Source organism: Rhizophagus irregularis, chromosome 19, assembly GCF_026210795.1.
Source record: "Rhizophagus irregularis chromosome 19, complete sequence".
Classification (NCBI taxonomy): domain Eukaryota; kingdom Fungi; phylum Glomeromycota; class Glomeromycetes; order Glomerales; family Glomeraceae; genus Rhizophagus; species Rhizophagus irregularis.
The window spans coordinates 3,468,855-3,488,258 of NC_089447.1; the positions used below are offsets into that span (position 1 = coordinate 3,468,855).

General features: G+C 22.5%; 4 protein-coding genes across 4 annotated transcripts; 1 reads left to right on the forward strand and 3 right to left on the reverse strand.

Annotated features, from left to right (window-relative positions):
- Positions 1 to 1,692: 1,692 nt before the first annotated feature.
- OCT59_011304 (uncharacterized protein) lies at positions 1,693 to 2,630 on the reverse strand (the record flags this gene model as incomplete). The annotated part of the gene is made up of 3 exons (XM_066136416.1): positions 1,693 to 2,015; positions 2,101 to 2,229; positions 2,309 to 2,630. The coding sequence occupies 3 exons, from the start codon at positions 2,628 to 2,630 to the stop codon at positions 1,993 to 1,995; spliced, it is 474 nt and encodes a 157-aa protein (XP_066001039.1). The 3' UTR covers positions 1,693 to 1,992.
- A 9,315-nt stretch (positions 2,631 to 11,945) lies between these two features.
- On the forward strand, positions 11,946 to 13,137 carry OCT59_011305 (uncharacterized protein). Its single transcript, XM_025319463.2, has 4 exons — positions 11,946 to 12,219; positions 12,286 to 12,595; positions 12,678 to 12,735; positions 12,818 to 13,137. Exons 1-4 carry the CDS (start codon positions 12,039 to 12,041, stop codon positions 12,836 to 12,838), a joined length of 570 nt encoding a protein of 189 aa, XP_025173780.1. The 5' UTR covers positions 11,946 to 12,038; the 3' UTR covers positions 12,839 to 13,137.
- A 1,238-nt stretch (positions 13,138 to 14,375) lies between these two features.
- Positions 14,376 to 15,362, reverse strand: OCT59_011306 (uncharacterized protein; the record flags this gene model as incomplete). Its single annotated transcript, XM_025319464.2, has 2 exons — positions 14,376 to 15,286; positions 15,359 to 15,362. 2 exons carry the CDS (start codon positions 15,360 to 15,362, stop codon positions 14,376 to 14,378), a joined length of 915 nt encoding a protein of 304 aa, XP_025173781.2.
- Positions 15,363 to 15,930: 568 nt separating this feature from the next.
- Positions 15,931 to 17,854, reverse strand: OCT59_011307 (uncharacterized protein; the record flags this gene model as incomplete). Its single annotated transcript, XM_025311215.1, has 6 exons — positions 15,931 to 16,541; positions 16,613 to 16,810; positions 16,880 to 16,931; positions 17,009 to 17,050; positions 17,213 to 17,229; positions 17,314 to 17,854. 6 exons carry the CDS (start codon positions 17,852 to 17,854, stop codon positions 15,931 to 15,933), a joined length of 1,461 nt encoding a protein of 486 aa, XP_025173782.1.
- Between the last annotated feature and the right edge of the window lie 1,550 nt (positions 17,855 to 19,404).

Below are 19,404 nucleotides of genomic sequence, written 5' to 3' on the forward strand. Positions count from 1 at the left end.
AAGTCACTCACTTTATGTCAGTATACACTACTAGTACTACTAAATGTATTTTTCGTCTATTTATTTGAAAAATAGATTTATTTTTCTGAAGCGTTAACATGAATAAGTATTTTATTTATGGTACCACACTGAAGTTACCACTTGAAAAAGAGAAAAAAATGAAACTTTAGTAAAAAATAATTAAAAAAATAATCTCTCCTACCAAATTAATACATGTTCAAATATTCTCTCAACTACAAAAGAAAAAAAAGAACTGTGAGTAAAGTTTGTAAAAAATTTCACATCTAAGACAAATGTGATATTTCTTTAATAGAGAAGCTTGCTCTTTTTCTTTAGATTTTGTGTATTTTGTGTTTTTCTTTTATTGTATCCAAATGACTTTTTTTATTTTATAATATCAGATATAACAAAATATTAATCACAGATGAAATAGAACTATAGAAGTAAAGTTGAAAAATTAAAAGTCAAAGAATGAAGAGTCAAATAAATGAAGATGAATGACAAATAAGATTAATATTGACAAGATTAAATGCAATATTATGATATTTTAAATACAAATTATTAATTATATCTATATTTTGAATAAAATTACAAATATTACATAAATTTATAAAATATTACATGTAAGTTACAGTGAATAAAATTATTTGTATAATTATATATTAATTTGTGAAAAGTTCATGAAATATTACACTTTCAGAAAAGTTGCTAAATATTGTACCATAAATCTATGAAATTCTGTGATGTAAAATTATGAAATGTTATACTTTCAGAAAGTTTTAAAATATTATAACATAAACTTACAAAATTCTGTGATGTAAAATTACAAAATATTATAGTACCTTCAGCATAAAATTATGAAATATTACACTTTCAGAAAGTTTTGAAATATTGGACCCATAAACCTATAAAAATTCTATAACATAAAATTATGAAATATTTACTTTTGAAAAAGTTTTAAAATATTGCACTGTAAATCTAAAAAATTTTACGATGTAAAATTTATACACATGGCAATATTACACTATAATTTTACAAAGTATTATGTGTAAACTTGTAAAATATTATGTTGAAAATACAAAATATTACAGCTGTGTAATTTTTCAAAGGTCATGTAAATTTGCAGAGTATTTCACAGGTGTAAATTTTCATAATATTACACCTTATTAAATTTGCTAATAAAGTAACTATTTACTGTAATTTGTAAATTGTAATATAATAATTATGAATTTTTTTTAATTTGATTACATCAAGCAATAAATTAATATATATTTATCTTAATAAGTACATTTGTGCTTTTATGTCAAAATAGAATAAAGTTAGAAAACTTTTGTTTGGTTTATTAAGAAAAAAAAATGCATTGTATAATCCAGCAGATATTCTTGATGTAGTTTCTTATCAAAATATTTAAATAATATTAAAAATAAAAATCAATAAATATAAATTAAGTACAATCAGCTATTGGAATAAGCATAAAAAATTTTACATTATTATTGGAAATAGTTTTAGGGTATTGCTAAACATCACCGGTTACTGATGGTGAAATTATGATGTAATGCTTGCCAGTATTTTAATTCTGGTCGAAAATACATCATAATGCTGGATTGCTGGTATGGTGACCATCACCGCCAGTGAGCTTTAGCAATTTACATGGTTTTATATTATTATTTTAATAATTTATATCTCATAATTGAAAAAGTTATAAAAAAAAGATTTATTTAAATTATAAACTAAGAAACTTGTAAAATATTTTACTACTCTAACCTTAGTGTTTAAATAATTCTAAGTATAATAAAAAAAAGTGAATATAAATACATAAACTAAAAAAAAATGAATTATTTAAATTACAAACTAAGAAACTTGTAAAATATTTTACTATGCTAGCCTTAGTGTTTAAATAAATTTAAAAAGAACAAAATAAATTTGAATGTTATAATATCAAATATTACTTAAAAAAAACTATAAATTTTTTTAAAAGCAAACAATGATTGGTTAATTTTCATCTGCTTTAATATCTAAATTAAATAATTAAATATTAAATAAAATTAATTTCACATAAATAATATGCAAGATTAATTCTTTATATATCATAATACATACCTAATGATCCCAGACCCTTAATTATATAATCATTCAAATCTTCACTTACTAGCATTTCATTTGCTTTTACACTAGCTTGTGAATCTTCACTTTCAGGAATTTCATTCAACTTTTTACTGTTACTTTCATCTGTTTTAATAAATTAATTAATTAATTAATTTCATATAAATAATTTGCAAGATTAATTTTTTTTAATTATAGTATATACCTAATGACCTCAAATCTCTAATTACACAATCATTCAAATCTGAATGACTTGCATGATATGCTTGTGAATTTTCACTTTCAAGAACTTCATTCAATTTTTTACTAGTAAAATCAAGTAAACGACTTTTAAAACAAGCTTTAGGATGAGATTTAGTAGCAAAATTGTTTTGCCCAATTGATGCATTTATAAATTCCATAATGTTGCTTTTTAATTCTTCATTAATGTTATCATTACCAGGATGGAAAATCCAATTTTCAATAACTTTTTTCACTTCTGAAGTAGATGGCCTTTTTAATGGATCTTCATTCCAACATTTTTTCATTAAATTTACATAACACTGTGGAGTATTTTCAATAATTTCAGGACGTTCACCTTTACAAATACTTAAACTAAGTTGAAGATCATGTGCTCTATTATTAAATGGTGGTACTCCAGATGTAAACTCCCACATAATCATAGAAAAACTATATATATCACTGGCTGGAGTATAAGATTTGCCTCTTAAAACTTCAGGAGCCATAAATGATATAACACCATAAATATCATATTTTCCCAAAAACGATTTTACAGGTTGACATAATCCTAAATCACTAATATAAATCATTTCCTTATTCAGATTATTATGATTTAAAATATTCCCATCATGAAAATCACAATGAATAAGATTTTTTTCATGTATCTTACTAAGTCCAGAAATAATTTCATACAACAAATATAATTTTTGATTCCAATTATTTGTGACTATATTTGCTAAATTTTCTCTTAAATTACCTTTATTTGCATAATCCATTACTACCATATATCTCAATGTATCTGGATCTTTTGTGAATCCATAAAATTCTATAATATCACTTGAAGTTAAAACACTTGTATGATATTCCCACTATAAAAAATAATAATAATTTATTAATATAAATAAATTTTAATTTAAATTAAAAATAAATAATAATATACTATCATACTTCTTTCAAAAATTCATTTAAATTTTCATTTAAATTCTTGTGACATTTAAGGATTACTTCTACTTCTCTATTCTTTAACCAAGTAGCTTTATATATAGTACCAAATCCTCCCTCATTAAGATATTCAACATTTTTAAAATTGTTATAAGGAATCCATCTTAATTTTTTTTCAAAAATAAAATCATCTATAATTGTATCACCACTTTTCCCAAATCTATAAATTTAAATAATTAAATTATATTATAGATTGTATTATAATTTATACAAAATAAATTATTGCTTACTCTAAAATTTAAATAGGAATTTAATAAATAAGTCTTAATTTTTAGATAAATACACATAATAATCTATGATTTACAACTTACTGACTAAAGTAACAGATATTTTTTAAATAAAAGAATTCAGTTAACAAAAAATATTATATAAAATATATAACAATAGAAATACTTACAAGCTAGATCATAAATAATTTTTAAATAAAGAAATTAGTTTAAATTATATGTAAAATTTTATAACAATAAGTAATAATAGAATTAAATAAATGACTTATAACTTACAATCTATTACATAAATAAAGAAATTAGTTAGTTTAAATTATATTTAAATATTATAACAATAAGTAATAATAGAATTAAATAAATAACTTATAACTTACCAACTAAAATAAATTACAAAATAATTTTTTAAATAAAGAAATTAGTTAGTTTAAATTATATGTAAATATTATAACAATAAGTAATAATAGAATTAAATAAATAACTTACAAGCTATATTATTTAATAATTTTTTAAATAAAGAAATTAGTTAGTTTAAATTATATTTAAATATTATAAACAATAAGTAATAATAGAATTAAATAAATAACTTATAACTTACGATCTATTAAATAAATAAAGAAATTAGTTAGTTTAAATTATATGTAAATATTATAAAAATAAGTAATAATAGAATTAAATAAATAACTTATAACTTACGATCTATTAAATAAATAAAGAAATTAGTCAGTTTAAATTATATGTAAATATTATAACAATAAGTAATAATAAATTAAATAAATAACTTATAACTTACGATCTATTAAATAAATAAAGAAATTAGTTAGTTTAAATTATATTTAAATATTATAACAATAAGTAATAATAAATTAAATAAATAACTTATAACTTACGATCTATTAAATAAATAAATTAGTTAGTTTAAATTATATGTAAATATTATAGAATAGAATTAAATAAATAACTTACATCCTATATTATTTAATAATTTTTTAAATAAAGGAATTAGTTAGTTTAAATTATATGTAAATATTATACAATAAGTAATAATAAACTAAATAAATAACTTATAACTTACGATCTATTAAATAAATAAAGAAATTAGTTAGTTTAAATTATATATAAATATTATAACAATAAGTAATAATAGAATTAAATAAATAACTTATAACTTACCAACTAAAATAAATTACAAAAAAATTTTTTAAATAAAGGAATTAGTTAGTTTAAATTACATGTAAATATTATAACAATAAGTAATAATAGCATTAAATAAATAACCTACAAGCTATATTATTTAATAATTTTTTAAATAAAGAAATAATTAGTTTAAATTATATGTCAATAAGTAATATTAAAATTAAACAAATAACTTACACCCTATATTATTTAATAATTTTTTAAATAAAGAAATTAGTTAGTTTAAATTATATATAAGTATTATAACAATAAGTAATAATAGAATTAAATAAATAACTTACTTCCTGTATTATTTAATAATTTTTTAAATAAAGAAATTAGTTATTTTAAATTATATGTAAATATTATAACAATAAGTAATAATAGAATTAAATGAATAACTTATAACTTACCAACTAAAATAAATTACAAAATAATTTTTTAAATAAAGAAATTAGTTACTAGTTTAAATTATATATAATATTATAACAATAAGTAACAATAGAATTAAATAAATAACTTATAACTTACGATCTATTAAATAAATAAAGAAGTTAGTTAGTTTAAATTATATGTAAATATTATAACAATAAGTAACAATAGAATTAAATAAATAACTTACTACCCTCTATATTATTTAATAATTTTTTAAATAAAGAAATTAGTTAGTTTAAATTATATATAAATATTATAACAATAAGTAATAATAGGATTAAATAAATAACTTATAACTCACGATCTATTAAATAAATAAAGAAATTAGTTAGTTTAAATTATATGTAAACATTATAACAATAAGTAATAATAGAATTAAATAAATAACCTACAAGCTATATTATTTAATAATTTTTTAAATAAAAAAATTAGTTAGTTTAAATTATATGTCAATAAGTAATAATAAAATTTAATAAATAACTTACATCCTATATTATTTAATAATTTTTTAAACAAAGAAATTAGTTAGTTTAAATTATATGCAAATATTATAACAATAAGTAATAATAAAATTAAATAAATAACTTATAACTTACGATCTATTAAATAAATAAAGAAATAAGTTATTTTAAATTATATGTAAATATTCTAACAATAAGTAATAATAGAATTAAATCAATAACTTATAACTTACCAACTAAAATAAATTACAAAATAATTTTTTAAATAAAGAAATTAGTTAGTTTAAATTATATGTAAATATTATAACAATAGAATTAAATAAATAACTTATAACTTACGATCTATTAAATAAATAAAGAAATTAGTTAGTTTTAATTATATGTTAATATTATAACATTAAGTAATAATAGAATTAAATAAATAACTTACTCCCTATATTATTTAATAATTTTTTAAATAAAGAAATTAGTAAGTTTAAATTATTTGTAAACATTATAACAATAAGTAATAATAGAATTAAATAAATAATTTATAACTTACGATCTATTAAATAAATAAAGAAATTAGTTAGTTTAAATTATATGTAAATATTATAACAATAAGTAATAATAAAATTAAATAAATAACTTACCCCCTATATTATTTAATTATTTTTTAAATAAAGAAATTAAGTGTAAATATTATAAACAATAAGTAATAATAAAATTAAATAAATAACCTATAACTTACGATCTATTAAATAAATAAAGAAATTAGTTAGTTTAAATTATATGTAAATATTATAACAATAAGTAATAATGGAATTAAATAAATAACTTACTCCCTATATTATTTAATAATTTTTTAAATAAAGAAATTAGTTAGTTTAAATTATATGTAAATATTATAACAATAAGTAACAATAAAATTAAATAAATAACTTACTCCCTATATTATTTAATAATTTTTTAAATAAAGAAATTAGTTAGTTTAAATTATATGTAAATATTAGAACAATAAAGTAATAATAGAATTAAATAAATAACTTACTCCCTATATTATTTAATGATTTTTTAAATAAAGAAATTAGTTAAATTATATAAATAACATAAATATAGATATCATATAACTTACACCCTGTAGTATTATTAATTAGTTAGATATAAAGATAATATAAAAGTATTTACTGTAAATTATATATTACTTACAATCTAGTTATTTAAATTAAAAATATAATTAGTTGAATTATGTAAAATATTAAACAAATAAATATAATATTTATATTGTAACTTACCATCTGTAATACAATTAATTATTAAATAGTTATTTAAACAAAGAATTTAGTTATTTGAATGTTGTGTAGAATAAATAAAGTAAAGGACTAAAGATTTAAATAACTGACAACTTACCAACTTCAGATTATTAATTATTGAATAAATTATTTAGTTATATGGAATACAATAAAAATAATAAGTATTTGAATTGTTTATAAATAAAAATTTAATATTTCAGTTTGTTTGATATACTTTTAGATTCTCCAGTGCCACTTTCTTCAAATTCTTCAATATTAATGGAAACTAGTTTTGTTATATTGCAAATTTGGTTTAATTATATTTAATTATTTACAATTAAGTTTTTTTAATAAATAAAAATCTTAATATTTCAATTTTGTTTTGTATATTATATTTACCTTCAGGTTCTTTGGTATATACAAAAACATTGCAAGTTTATTTTAATAATTTTGAATAATTCTAATTTATATTATTATTCATGTTATATGCTTTACCTTTACCATCCATTGCTTATATCAAAATTCTCCCTAATTGAAAAAGATAAAATAAATATCTTTTTTTTTTATTATTAACCGTCTTTATTAGTATGAATAAACAATATTTATGCAAAATGCATTGTGCAGAAGCGTTGATCACAAGTACAAGCATTGCACAAATTTTGCACAAATTTTGCACAACTGGAATGTATATCAATTATTACAAAATCGCAGTAACTGGTTGCGCATCGGTTAACTATAGTACTTTTCCTTCGCTCTTACCTTTTCCCGGGATTTAATCTTTAATTATATGATTAAAATGAGTGAAGCTCTCTATTCTTTAAGAAGCAAACTTTTTATTAGAGAACTTTTTGAAGAAATGGAATTTCCATCACAAATGTAAAAATGTAAAGATTTATTAGATATTTATGGTTTTAGGGCTGGTTTGATAGAATCAAGCGGACGCTTATGTGAACATCAGTTGTGTTCCCAAAAAGATAATGCAGTGCGAATATGTATGTGTTTGAAATCTTGATTGGTAGGTAGGTATAGGATGTGAAAAGAAGGATCTAATGAAAGTTATAAATTTTAGAATTTTAAATTTTACGTTAAAAATATAATTATGATAATTATTGAAGTAGACTAACCATTCATTGAAACTTTGATCCATAACGAGTACAATATGAAAAGCTGGATATTTATAACTTTAACATGTGCTGTAAATATAGGTCAAAGTTATTAATAATATAAAATATTGTTATAATAAAAATATGAAAATTTATCGTAAAAGTTGTGCGACATATTGTCTTGCTGATCATAAACGACCCAAGTCATGTAAACCCGAATATTTATCGAGTTTGGTTTTCATACTCAAGTACATTCTCAAACCCGATCTGACTCGACCCTTTCAGAACATTATCAGCCGGTAATGAGAATTTTTCGTTCCCTTTAATTATATCGTTCTAAGCTTTTTGAACTTGATAAGCAGTCTATAACGATATTTGAAAAATAAATCGTGTGGTAAAGCTAAATTTATAATCATAAATGTGGATTAAGTGACGTAATTATGGATCGTCTGACTGTCTGACTGATTGTAATTTCATATAAATACTCCAAATACCCTGTATTTAAATTCGCTAATGATTTAAGTGATATCCATTTTCCCAAACTCGTATATCATTCATATGAAAATTTTCATTTTAATTGAAATATTGTTTATTAAATAGTATAAATACTTGTACAAAAATTTTATAGCTTCCAAAATTTTCTTTTTCAGTCAAAAATGATTTTAAATGTGATCAATTCTTGAAGACTGAGTTTACAAGTTCTTTATGATAAATTATTCTTCTAAAGAAAGACTTCTCCACAAGTAAATTCTAAGTGTTATAAACTAAAAATCTATTTATGCAATAAAAAAAAAATAATAATTCAACACTTTCAATTACTTAGATCTTAAAGAAGTATTTTACCTGAAACTTTTCTAATAATCTTAAATTATGCTAAAATTCTATCAATTGACAAAAATCTTTTCAAATAGAAAATGATAATTTAAATGATCGTACGAGCAACAAACACCGGTGAAATCACCTAGTTGATATCACCTGATTGATTTTTTTGTTTATTTGTTTATCAACCTTTTTTCGACGTTCTTTAATATCCTTCAATGTTCTTTGACAACCTTTAACATTTTTAATGTCTTTCAATATTCTTTACGTTCTTTAATGCCTTTTCTTCTTAGACTTTTGAAAGTAAGCTTTTTTTTATAATATTTTCTTTTTATTTGCTATTGTTCCTTAATTACCCATTTTTCTTTTTGTAGATTTTTCAACTTCGGAATTCTAGTAAATGCCTAAATGGTAAGTTCAAGTTTTTCAGAATTTCAGAAGCCTAGTTTCTTTACAGTAACTAATCAGTTTTTTTTCTTTTTCACTTTTCATTTGAGTTTCTTCTATTTTTGGCCGGATTTTCCTTGGGCTTCTTTGGATTTCTTCTTGGTTTCATCAGGTTTCTTTTGGGTTTCTTCCTTGGATCTTGCATTTTTTTTTAAGTTGGTTTCTTTGGATTTCTTTTCGCCGGGGGGCTGACGGTTTCTTCTTTGATTTTCTTTAATTTTTTCTTTGGTGTTTCTTTTGACTTTCTTCTTATGCTTCTTTTCTTTTGGTTGGAATTTTTCATTTTTTTAAACTTTGACTTTGTGATTTTATTTTTACTTTATGTTTGATTTTGGATTTATTTCGATTTTGGTTTTTCATTTATCTTCTCATTATTTTATCTTTGATTTTGGTTCATTCTAGCCTTGTATATTTTTATTTCTGGTTTCATTTAGTCTTATTTTGATCCCATTTATTTTAATCTTTGGTTCATTCCAATCTCAACTATTTTTGATTTTGGTGGTGGTTATCAAGAGTCTGTAAATCACATGAACCATAATAATAGTGTAACGAGATTATAGACTTTTAAATGTCATTATATTATAATAAAAATTTTCAATTAATTAGATCTATATATAAATTATTTTTACGCTCAAATTAAAAGTTTTTTTTATACAAAATTTTTTAACTTTTTATACGTGTAATTTATTATGGGTGAAATCACCTGAATTTAATAAATTTTTATATGGGTGAAATCACCTACTAGATGATTTCAAATAGAGAGCAAATTAGAAACAGTCATAAAATATTTTCTTATAAAAAAGAGAAATCCTTTAAAAATTCTATTTTTTTATATAGAAAATAATTTTTATATATAATCCACACATTCTTAAATGTAAGTTGTCACAATCTTCTTTGGATAAAATTTTATTGAATCAATTTGAAAATTTATAGGAAAATTATTTATTTTTTCTCTTCTCTTTTAGTAAGTTCATTGCAATTTATTCACGGAAAAGTTAAGAAATTATCGAAAAATAAGAATTATTTATTTGTTAAAGAGAGAAACAATGAAATTGAAATTACGCCATTAGATGAACTATATTGATTCAATCTTAGAAGAACTGGTACCATAAATAAAATTGCTCATTCATGATATATATATATATATGTTAACGCTTCAAAAAAATAAATCTATTTTTCAAATAAATAGACGAAAAATACATCTGACACAAAGTGAGTGATGTCACAACGTAGGAAATATCTTTTAATAAACTTGTATAATAATACAACTATTTTTGTTATTTATTACTTAATAAATATATTATTACTTAAAAATGATACATAAATTTATAGCGTTCGTGTAAATTATTAGTAAATATATACGATTCATAATACACTGGTAGTAGCGAATACCCTACTTAAGTACATGCTTCCAAACTTGAATAACATTCATTTGAAAGTTATCATGTTGAATAAAAGAAATTAAAGATTTTTCTTAAAGTGAAATAATAAAATAAATCAATTAATCTATGCTTTTTTTTCATTATATCTTTTTGTAATTAATTCCATTGATTTCCATTTTCTGAATTATAACTCCGAATTTTTTAAATCCGAATATTTTTTAACATCGAATTCTTTTTTTTCGTATACTTTAATCATAGCCGGCTTTTAAAATTCTTTATATTTTTTCTATTTTTTTCTTTTAAATATACATTTCTTAACAAACAAACGTAAATAATATAATCGATTGAATTAAAAAAATTTTGTTCCATCCCGATTTTTTTTATTTTCAATCAAAAATGATTGTAAATGGGTGATTAATTCTTGAAGACTAAGTTCATTGGAAGTATTCAAGATTTTAATAATATCCGAAGTATCATATTCTTCCAAAGAAAGTCTTCCTCCATAAATATATCTAAAATGAAAATATTTGAATATTTTCGCAAGAATTAAAATATATTCATATATATTATACATTTTTTTTATAAAAAAAATCGGTACAATTTTTTCCTACCTTAAGATCATTTGAAAAATTTCAGGTGAAATATTTGGTAATTTAATATGTACGAAGATTACATCATAGCGTCAGTCGATAAAAATCTTCGCAAATAAGGAGAACGAAAAACCTTTAAATAAGGTTCATTACCAACTTCAACAGTTATAAAATTTCAAGTAAATTTTGAGATAATTTTGATAAAAGTTTATCATTTTACATTATCACCGATTTTAAATTTTCAAAGAAATTTTTTTTTTTTTCTAGGTAAACTCAAAGAAATGAAAGAAAATGGTAAAATTGTCCCAAATTTATCGAATGAATGAATATCCTTATATGTAAGATCGGGAAATTCTTCGGCCTGAGAAACACGAAACATCTGATTCGATCATGTGATTATTATTTATGAAAATCCACAATCATCTGCTTTAAAAAAAGAGTCCAAAAAAGGTTACGAAAAATTTTCTATCTTTTTTATTGTTACCTTTCTTACTTTTTATAATTATTTTCTTTTGTATAACTTATTTAATTTAATTCTCTTATGGTGTTCTTTGCCAGTTGAATTCTCCTCTTTTTATATTTTGGGGTCGTGAACTTATTTCTTGAAGACGATCATTCAATGTATTGATACTATCCCTTTACAGGTAGTGCGTGACGTCATTGTAACGTAATTGTGTGTAATATATAGTATATACATACATACTGTAAAACATGAAATTCTTAAATTCATACTGTGCATAAAAACGAATTTTTGGATATTTAATGTCATACGGTGGTAATTAATCATTTGGTTTTTGTCAAGAAAAATGAAGAAATTTGCCATAAATGAGTTCTATGAGTTTGTTTCGGAGCCTAAAACGTTCAGGCCTGGAGACCAAATCGTCGTGCAGCATGCTGAACTGCCAGTAGTTGAGAATGAGTTATCAGTGTCACTATGGTTGAAACTTAAGAATCACGCTTCTGATTGGGCCATCATTTTTCATAAAGGTAAATAAAAAATAGTATTAGCTAATTCATTTGCCTGAATAACTCTACAACTCTCCTAAAATATAGGTACTGAACGTTTAATTCGTACACCTGGACTTTATTTAATGCCAAATACATCAAAATTGCATGTACGTTTTACCGGAAATTGGGATAATAATGTTGGAATTGAAGAAATTGGGGACGAACTTTTGTTAAATCAAAAGTATCATTTAACTTACACACTTTCTGATCCCGAAAAGAGACTGGATTTCTACATAAATGGGGAATGGGTCGCATTTTATAGTATTGAAAATGTCAAAACGCATAAAGTTAAATTCAATGATGGGCCATTATACATTGGACGCTTTTATCGTGAAGGTTTTAATGGCGAAATTAGGTATAATTTGTCATAATAATTAAGTTTGTCTATGAATCATAGAATTAGTTTAATAAATGATTATTACTTTTATCACATATAGTAATTTCCGTTATTTTAATTGGCGTTTATCTGCTGAAGAAGCGATGAAAAATTATTTGGTAAGATATATTTAATTACATATATTTAATATTTTTTAAAGAACTCTTATAATAATATATACTTTAAAATTTTAATTTTCAGAATAGTCGACCCTTTAATTAAGGAATAAGGGAAAGGGACGGGAATAAAGTGTAGAACAGGTGTAATTTAAAAAGGATATCAAATATATCAAAATTACTGATTTTAATAAAATGTTACGTTACGTTGAAGTTTATTACGAAAAATTACGAAATCGCTTTGTGTAATTTTTTTTTTGGATAAATAAAAAAAGATTTCATTACGAGTGGATTTAAACGAATGATTATAGAGTCGGTAATTGTGTCAAATATACTTTGCATGTTTTTCTTTATTTGAAACATAAGAGGGTTTTTGGATAAATAATAAATAATATTGTTGTTCACAAAATTATTTGTTTTATTTTCTGTCAGTGATTAATTCTTTGAATTTAAATGTTTGAGTATTATTTGAAAGTGAAAGTTTCCGTCAAAAATGTTGCAATCAATAACTCGAAGTAGAACTTATGATTTATAGATTGAATTCGGGTATAGTAAATTAAAACTGGTACTTTTTCTGGAAAGAATAAAAGGTTATAAGATTTTGCAGGCCGAATTTTCATTGAATCTATTGATACCAATCTAAATGATCAATAACCAGGAAATTCCGTACATTATATTAAAGATGACAAGTTATAAAAATTAACTAATAAAAAGTGTGTTTAACGCTCATTTTACAAAATTTTTGAAATTTTTAGTATTAGTATTATAAAAAAACTTAATTGAATCCATGTTCTGTTATGGTACAGGAATTACGTATGATGTACGCGGTTCGAAGAAATCTGTACTCTCCAGGGTCTAAAATTATGTATTATGAATTTTTGAGAATATAATCAAAGCTTTATACTAAGTAACGTCAGATTTATGAATCAGATGATAAACTATCAAAGCATCAAAAAGTATATATAGAAATTTTCCTTGTATATATAGCACCAGAATTGGTAAAACTACGTGAGTAATTTCATCTTAGCAATAACTACTTTATTAATTATGAACAAAATTACCAAAAAATAGTATTAAAAATTTCTATGGAATCTAACAATGCTTTAATTCTGATTCAAAAAATGTTAGTACATTAGAATGAAATAATAATTTCTTTTATATAAGTATTCCAAAGCTTATCCAGGGGAAGACTAAAATGCAACAACAGAGGACATTTAATAATTTTATTTTGTACTTCGATCCACATTTAAAATATTACATATACTATCATTTTATTCTTATTTTAAATTTAAAACAGAAAATATAAATAAAGGATATTTACAGTACATTAATATTTGTACTTTTAAAATTTTGACCTACATTATATCTAATAATTTTATTCTTAATAATAGTGAATTTTAAATATATATAGATAATTTTCTTTGATTGATAAATGAGAAAGAAAAAAATTCGATAAAAATAATAATTTAATAATTCCTTATAGGTAATTATTTACCAATGAATTCTATAAATAAGGTACAAATAAATTTAATATATCCAAAGTTTATGAAAAAATTATAAAAAATCATTTTAAAATTTTTAAGATTAATAATAATATTTTAGATAATGAATTTAGTAGTACAAAATGTATCCTTCTTTGTTCCTCAAACCTTCGAGCTTGTCATAGTTAAACCGGTTGAATTTATTTGATTAATTCGATCTTCAAATTTTCTAAATTCTTTATCACGAATAATAATTTTATCTGGAATATAATAACATCCATTTTTTAATTCTAAACGATCTAATTTAAAGATAAATGATTCATTCAATTTATGAAGTTCACTTATTGCAAAACTCAAGGTGATTGAAGCAGATACTAATGAAATTGTGATCGAAGTTTCGTTCATCTGTAAATGATCCGTTGTACTATAATATGATATTATACCAATCAATAAAGTTCTTATTGTGTAACCATAAGAATGTTTGTTTTTTTGAAAAAGTGACCAAATTATTCCAAGCAATAGCGTTCCGAATGAAGTTGTATAAATAACAAAAGCTGCGCTTTTAAGACCATACATGTTGTATAATGGGATTATGAAAACACAACCTGATAAAAAATCAATAAAACCAATGAAATACATGAAAATTTTATATTTCTTATATCTCTTATGTTTCCTTTCATCTTCTAGTTGTTGTTGTTCATCTTCATAAATTTTATTGTCATAATCTTCTTTGTGAATATAGAAATCATACATTGAAAATCCAAATGTTATTCCACCAGAAACCAGACTAACAATAAAGAAACCATATATAGCATATTTATATTTAGCTTCTAAGAATTCCGGAGATATTACAAACGCTACTATTGCAATTGTTGGAGGTAGAATTGTTTGTATAGCATCCTTTAAAATTCTCATACGCCATGTTACATCTTCATTAATATATTCTTTTAAAAAAATATGTTGTCCAATTATTGGTAAAAATCTTAACAAAAACATTTTAGTATATTTATTTTGAGACCATGTAGTTACGAATCCCTCTATTTGGGCATTTTTAGTTGGAGCTAAAATTTGTGCTAATATGCAAGTATATATGATAATAATAATCATAGCTATAGTTAAAGGGTATATTATTATTTGTAATTTACCCATTGTAACAGTTTATCACAAAAAATTTTTGAATTATATCAATTATATCGAGATATAAATAATAAAATCATGTTGCTTAGCAAAAGTATCAAAGCCGAACGGTTAAACTAATTTTTAGCAATACGTTTGGCTGAGTGAGGTAAAAATTCACAGCCAAAATCACTTGATTTGTGTAACCTGACTGTTGTGACATAAGTTATATCCTTCATTTTTAATTTTACATTAAATAAATTTATTCAAAATATACAAGGATTCATGTTTAGAGAGGAGTTATACTAGAACAAACGTTAAAATTTATTATAAAATGACTGTGAACCATGTCTTTGGAGAAAAATTTTGTGTTTGGGTTATAGATCAATTAAAAACATGAAAAATTACAGATATTTAAAATTAGGTTTTATATTAGATAAAAATACTAAACTAAATGTTACTTAAATTTTATTGTGAAAATTTTTTCATATTACTCATCAAATCTTTGAACAGAATAAATATTCTTGTTCTTCTATAATTCACTAAAAAAAATAATTAATTTCTTAACTTCTTAAATTATACTTATTAATATGAATAATACTTAATTTTTAGTGGATTGATTATTATTTTGTAAAATCATTTGTTTCAAATCTTGAAGCTCTTGTTCAAGTTTTTGTACATATTGTAATGATAACTTTTTATCATTAGCAATTTGTGTTGATTCCTGTTCATGATTGTAATTATTATTGATTACTGGCTCTGGAATATGCGGTTGTACTATTTCTTTTCTATGATTAAAAATATGATCATTATTGGTTAATTCTACTATTTCTTGTCCATGATTAAAAATATGGTCATTATTGGGTAGTTCTACTATTTCTTGTCCATGATTAAAAATATTTTCATTTTTGAATGGTTGCACTATTTCTTGTCCGTAATTATGAACTTTATTTTCGACTTGATCGTTATCATCATCTTTACTTCTATTTTTATACCGTCTGTATTCAATAAAAATTACTAAGGACAAGAAACCAACCCAAGTTCCTATAATTACACCAATTACCCCAATAATAAGTGATTTATTAATTGATGACGGTTCATTATTTGATGGTGGTGGTAAGCTGTTAAATTCGTTCGTCCATATATACTCAGTGACATTACTAATATCAAGCAATAAAATATCATTTTCAATTGAACGATTATATCCATCTCCTATTAAAATAATTAAATTTTGGTTAAATTCATATCAGTTAATTTAAATGGTGGTTCGTAAATATATTTACCAAATGATATAACCATATATTTGTCAATTACATTTGCTGCATGACCATAACGGAATGCCAAAGTTTGCCCAGATGTTTTTGGAATACGCCATTCAAAATTTATTAATTCTAATTCATAGAGTGGCGAATCTACAGGTTTAGGTGGTTTAGTAACATCCCTATAACCTCCATAAATGATTACCCTTTGACCGTCTAATCCTGTTGAAATAAATTAACTTAGTTCTTAATTCTGAATAATATGATGATATTTTTGTTTGAAATACATACCAAGAACAGCGGTAAAACCGTTTCTGTAGGAAGATATTGTTCCTGAAGTAGACTATATTTAAATAATATATACAGTAATAAGCAATAATTTCTTTTATATTTATTTAGTTGATGATTTTATTAATCTACCTTTATATTCCAATTATCATTTATTGTATCATATATATAAACCTGTATAAATAAATAGTTAATTAGTTGAACCGAAATATTTCTGTATAAAAATTCTATGTTCTAAAGGTTTATAACAAAGAGATAAAAAATGCTGACGTTTTTTTGAAATAAAACGTAAATCTCAACGTTTTAACGTTAAATTATTGCAAAAATATTATATACCTGTAAATCTAGTAAATCTAAATAATAGAACAAGTATATAAGTGACATACATCATAATAAGTAATATTTGAATCATAAAAATTGTAAAATGAATTGCTTACCCATATAAATTATATTATTATCAGGCAATAAAGTGGCAGCATAACTCATACTTCTAATTGATGCAAAACTTCCTTTACCCCAAACAAGATTTACTGTATCTAAAATAAGCATATCACTATAAACATTCGTACGAATATCTAATCCACTCCATAAATACATTTTGCCCTTGTCGTCTATAATTCCGGTCAAAGAGTACTTTCTATGATAAGTATCACCAATTATCTTTGGAATATTCCATAAATTGGTTTGTGGATCAAAGGTATAAACCAAATCCATAGAAGTGGGACCGAATCCCCCGTATAAGAATAACGTATTATTATTTGCACCACCTTTTACGGATGTAACAAACGTATGTTCTGGAATAGTATTAATGTTTGACAAATCTTTCACTATTAAATTTTGAGTATTAAATGGGACAGAAAAATCGATATAAAAAAAATCTTTTCCAACGTCACCATCCTCGGAACCACCAAAAATATATAATTTATTATAAATAAACGTTGCGGTATGTCCCCGCCGTTTCAAATTATAAGGTGTCATTTGGCAATTTATTTCAATTAATAATTGAAATAAAAACCATAATGTAATATACATTAAACTCTTTCGTAACATTATATAGTTATTTATTAAAAAAATAATTTTCAAGTGAATTAAAGTGCTTATCTAAATTAAAAGTCAAAAAAAAAAAAAAAAAAGTATCGTAAGACTAACATATTTAGAAGTTATTGATAAAGTTTAATGAAAATTAATAAGATCGTATCAAAGAAAAGATTACGGTTACACATCTTTATGTATTTCTTTTGTTTGTTATTGTAGTCCTTTGTAATTAGGCAAATAATTAATAAAGAAATGCGGTTCCCGTGTGCTATGTGTGCGGTATACTATATTAGGAAATATTTAATCATCTACTTGTGCCATACTGCCTAATATATCATTCAAAAGTATGATTTATTTGGTTACATTCCATTTTTGTACTTTTATGTCTCGCTGTGATGCAAATGTATCGTTCTTATACGATCAGGTGCTATGTTCTTATACGACGTATATGTCACATAATATAGGTCGTATAAGATAGTATGTCGTACACGTATAAGAACGATACATTTGCCGCTGTGATATTACTTTAGTACATTTGTAATATTTAGCCAATAAAAAATTTTTTATTAATTATGACAGCCGGACCTAATAAGTAAAAAAGTAAAAAAACAAAATATTCAGTCAGCTGAGTGCTCATATCAATTATGGTAGATTCCGCGACAGTCTAATCTCGATATAACGAACAAACGATATAACGAACTTCATGATTTACCAAACTTTTTTTTAAAACCGTCTTCATCATTATATTTAAAACGTCTTGATATACCGAACATCATATAAACTTTATATAACATATACCGAACTTTTATTGATTTACCATTTATTAAAAAATTTTCACTTAGTCACATGATTTTCTAATTTTGCCTGAAATTAATTAATTTCGGCCAGAATTAGAACTACCTAATTTTTGCCTAAATTAATTAATGTTAAAACATCTTAATTCTGACCGAAATTGGGCTATTAATTACGTGATTTTCTTGGTATACCGAACTTTCAAAAAACTTTGGGTTCGGTATATAAAAAAATACCGAATTTTTACTCCCAAACGGTCAAACCATGATCGCGACTACAGTTAAATAATTGTATGATAATTTTTTATGTGTATTATTTAAACAAATTATAGAAAATGTTTCAACACTTGATATTTTATTTTTATTCGATGAATTTATGTATTTATTATTTTCAAAAAAAAAAAAATTAATGTATACAATTTTTTAAATAGGGACGAGTCAATTTCTATCAAATGGTAAAGAATACGGTATATTAAATGATAATGGCATAACAAAATTCAACAAAAATTCATCTTGAACTTTTTTTACCTCTTGTGTAATATTTAAGATAATGTCGTAACATATCAAAGATAAGTATCTGAACAATTATAAACCCTGCATAAGTAATAAAATACCATTTTCAAGTGATTGTAATAATTATAACAGCATTCTTTTTGAGATATTTTTGTTAAAATCATATTAAGTATTTTAAAATCTCATAAA

Excerpts from the sequence above, each read along its gene's own strand:
- OCT59_011305 (XM_025319463.2), top strand. The coding sequence starts at position 12,039 with ATGAAGAAATTTGCCATAAATGAGTTCTATGAGTTTGTTTCGGAGCCT. Across the intron at positions 12,220-12,285 it reads GGCCATCATTTTTCATAAAG|GTACTGAACGTTTAATTCGT; the intron begins GTAAATAAAAAA and ends CCTAAAATATAG. Across the intron at positions 12,596-12,677 it reads GGTTTTAATGGCGAAATTAG|TAATTTCCGTTATTTTAATT; the intron begins GTATAATTTGTC and ends TATCACATATAG.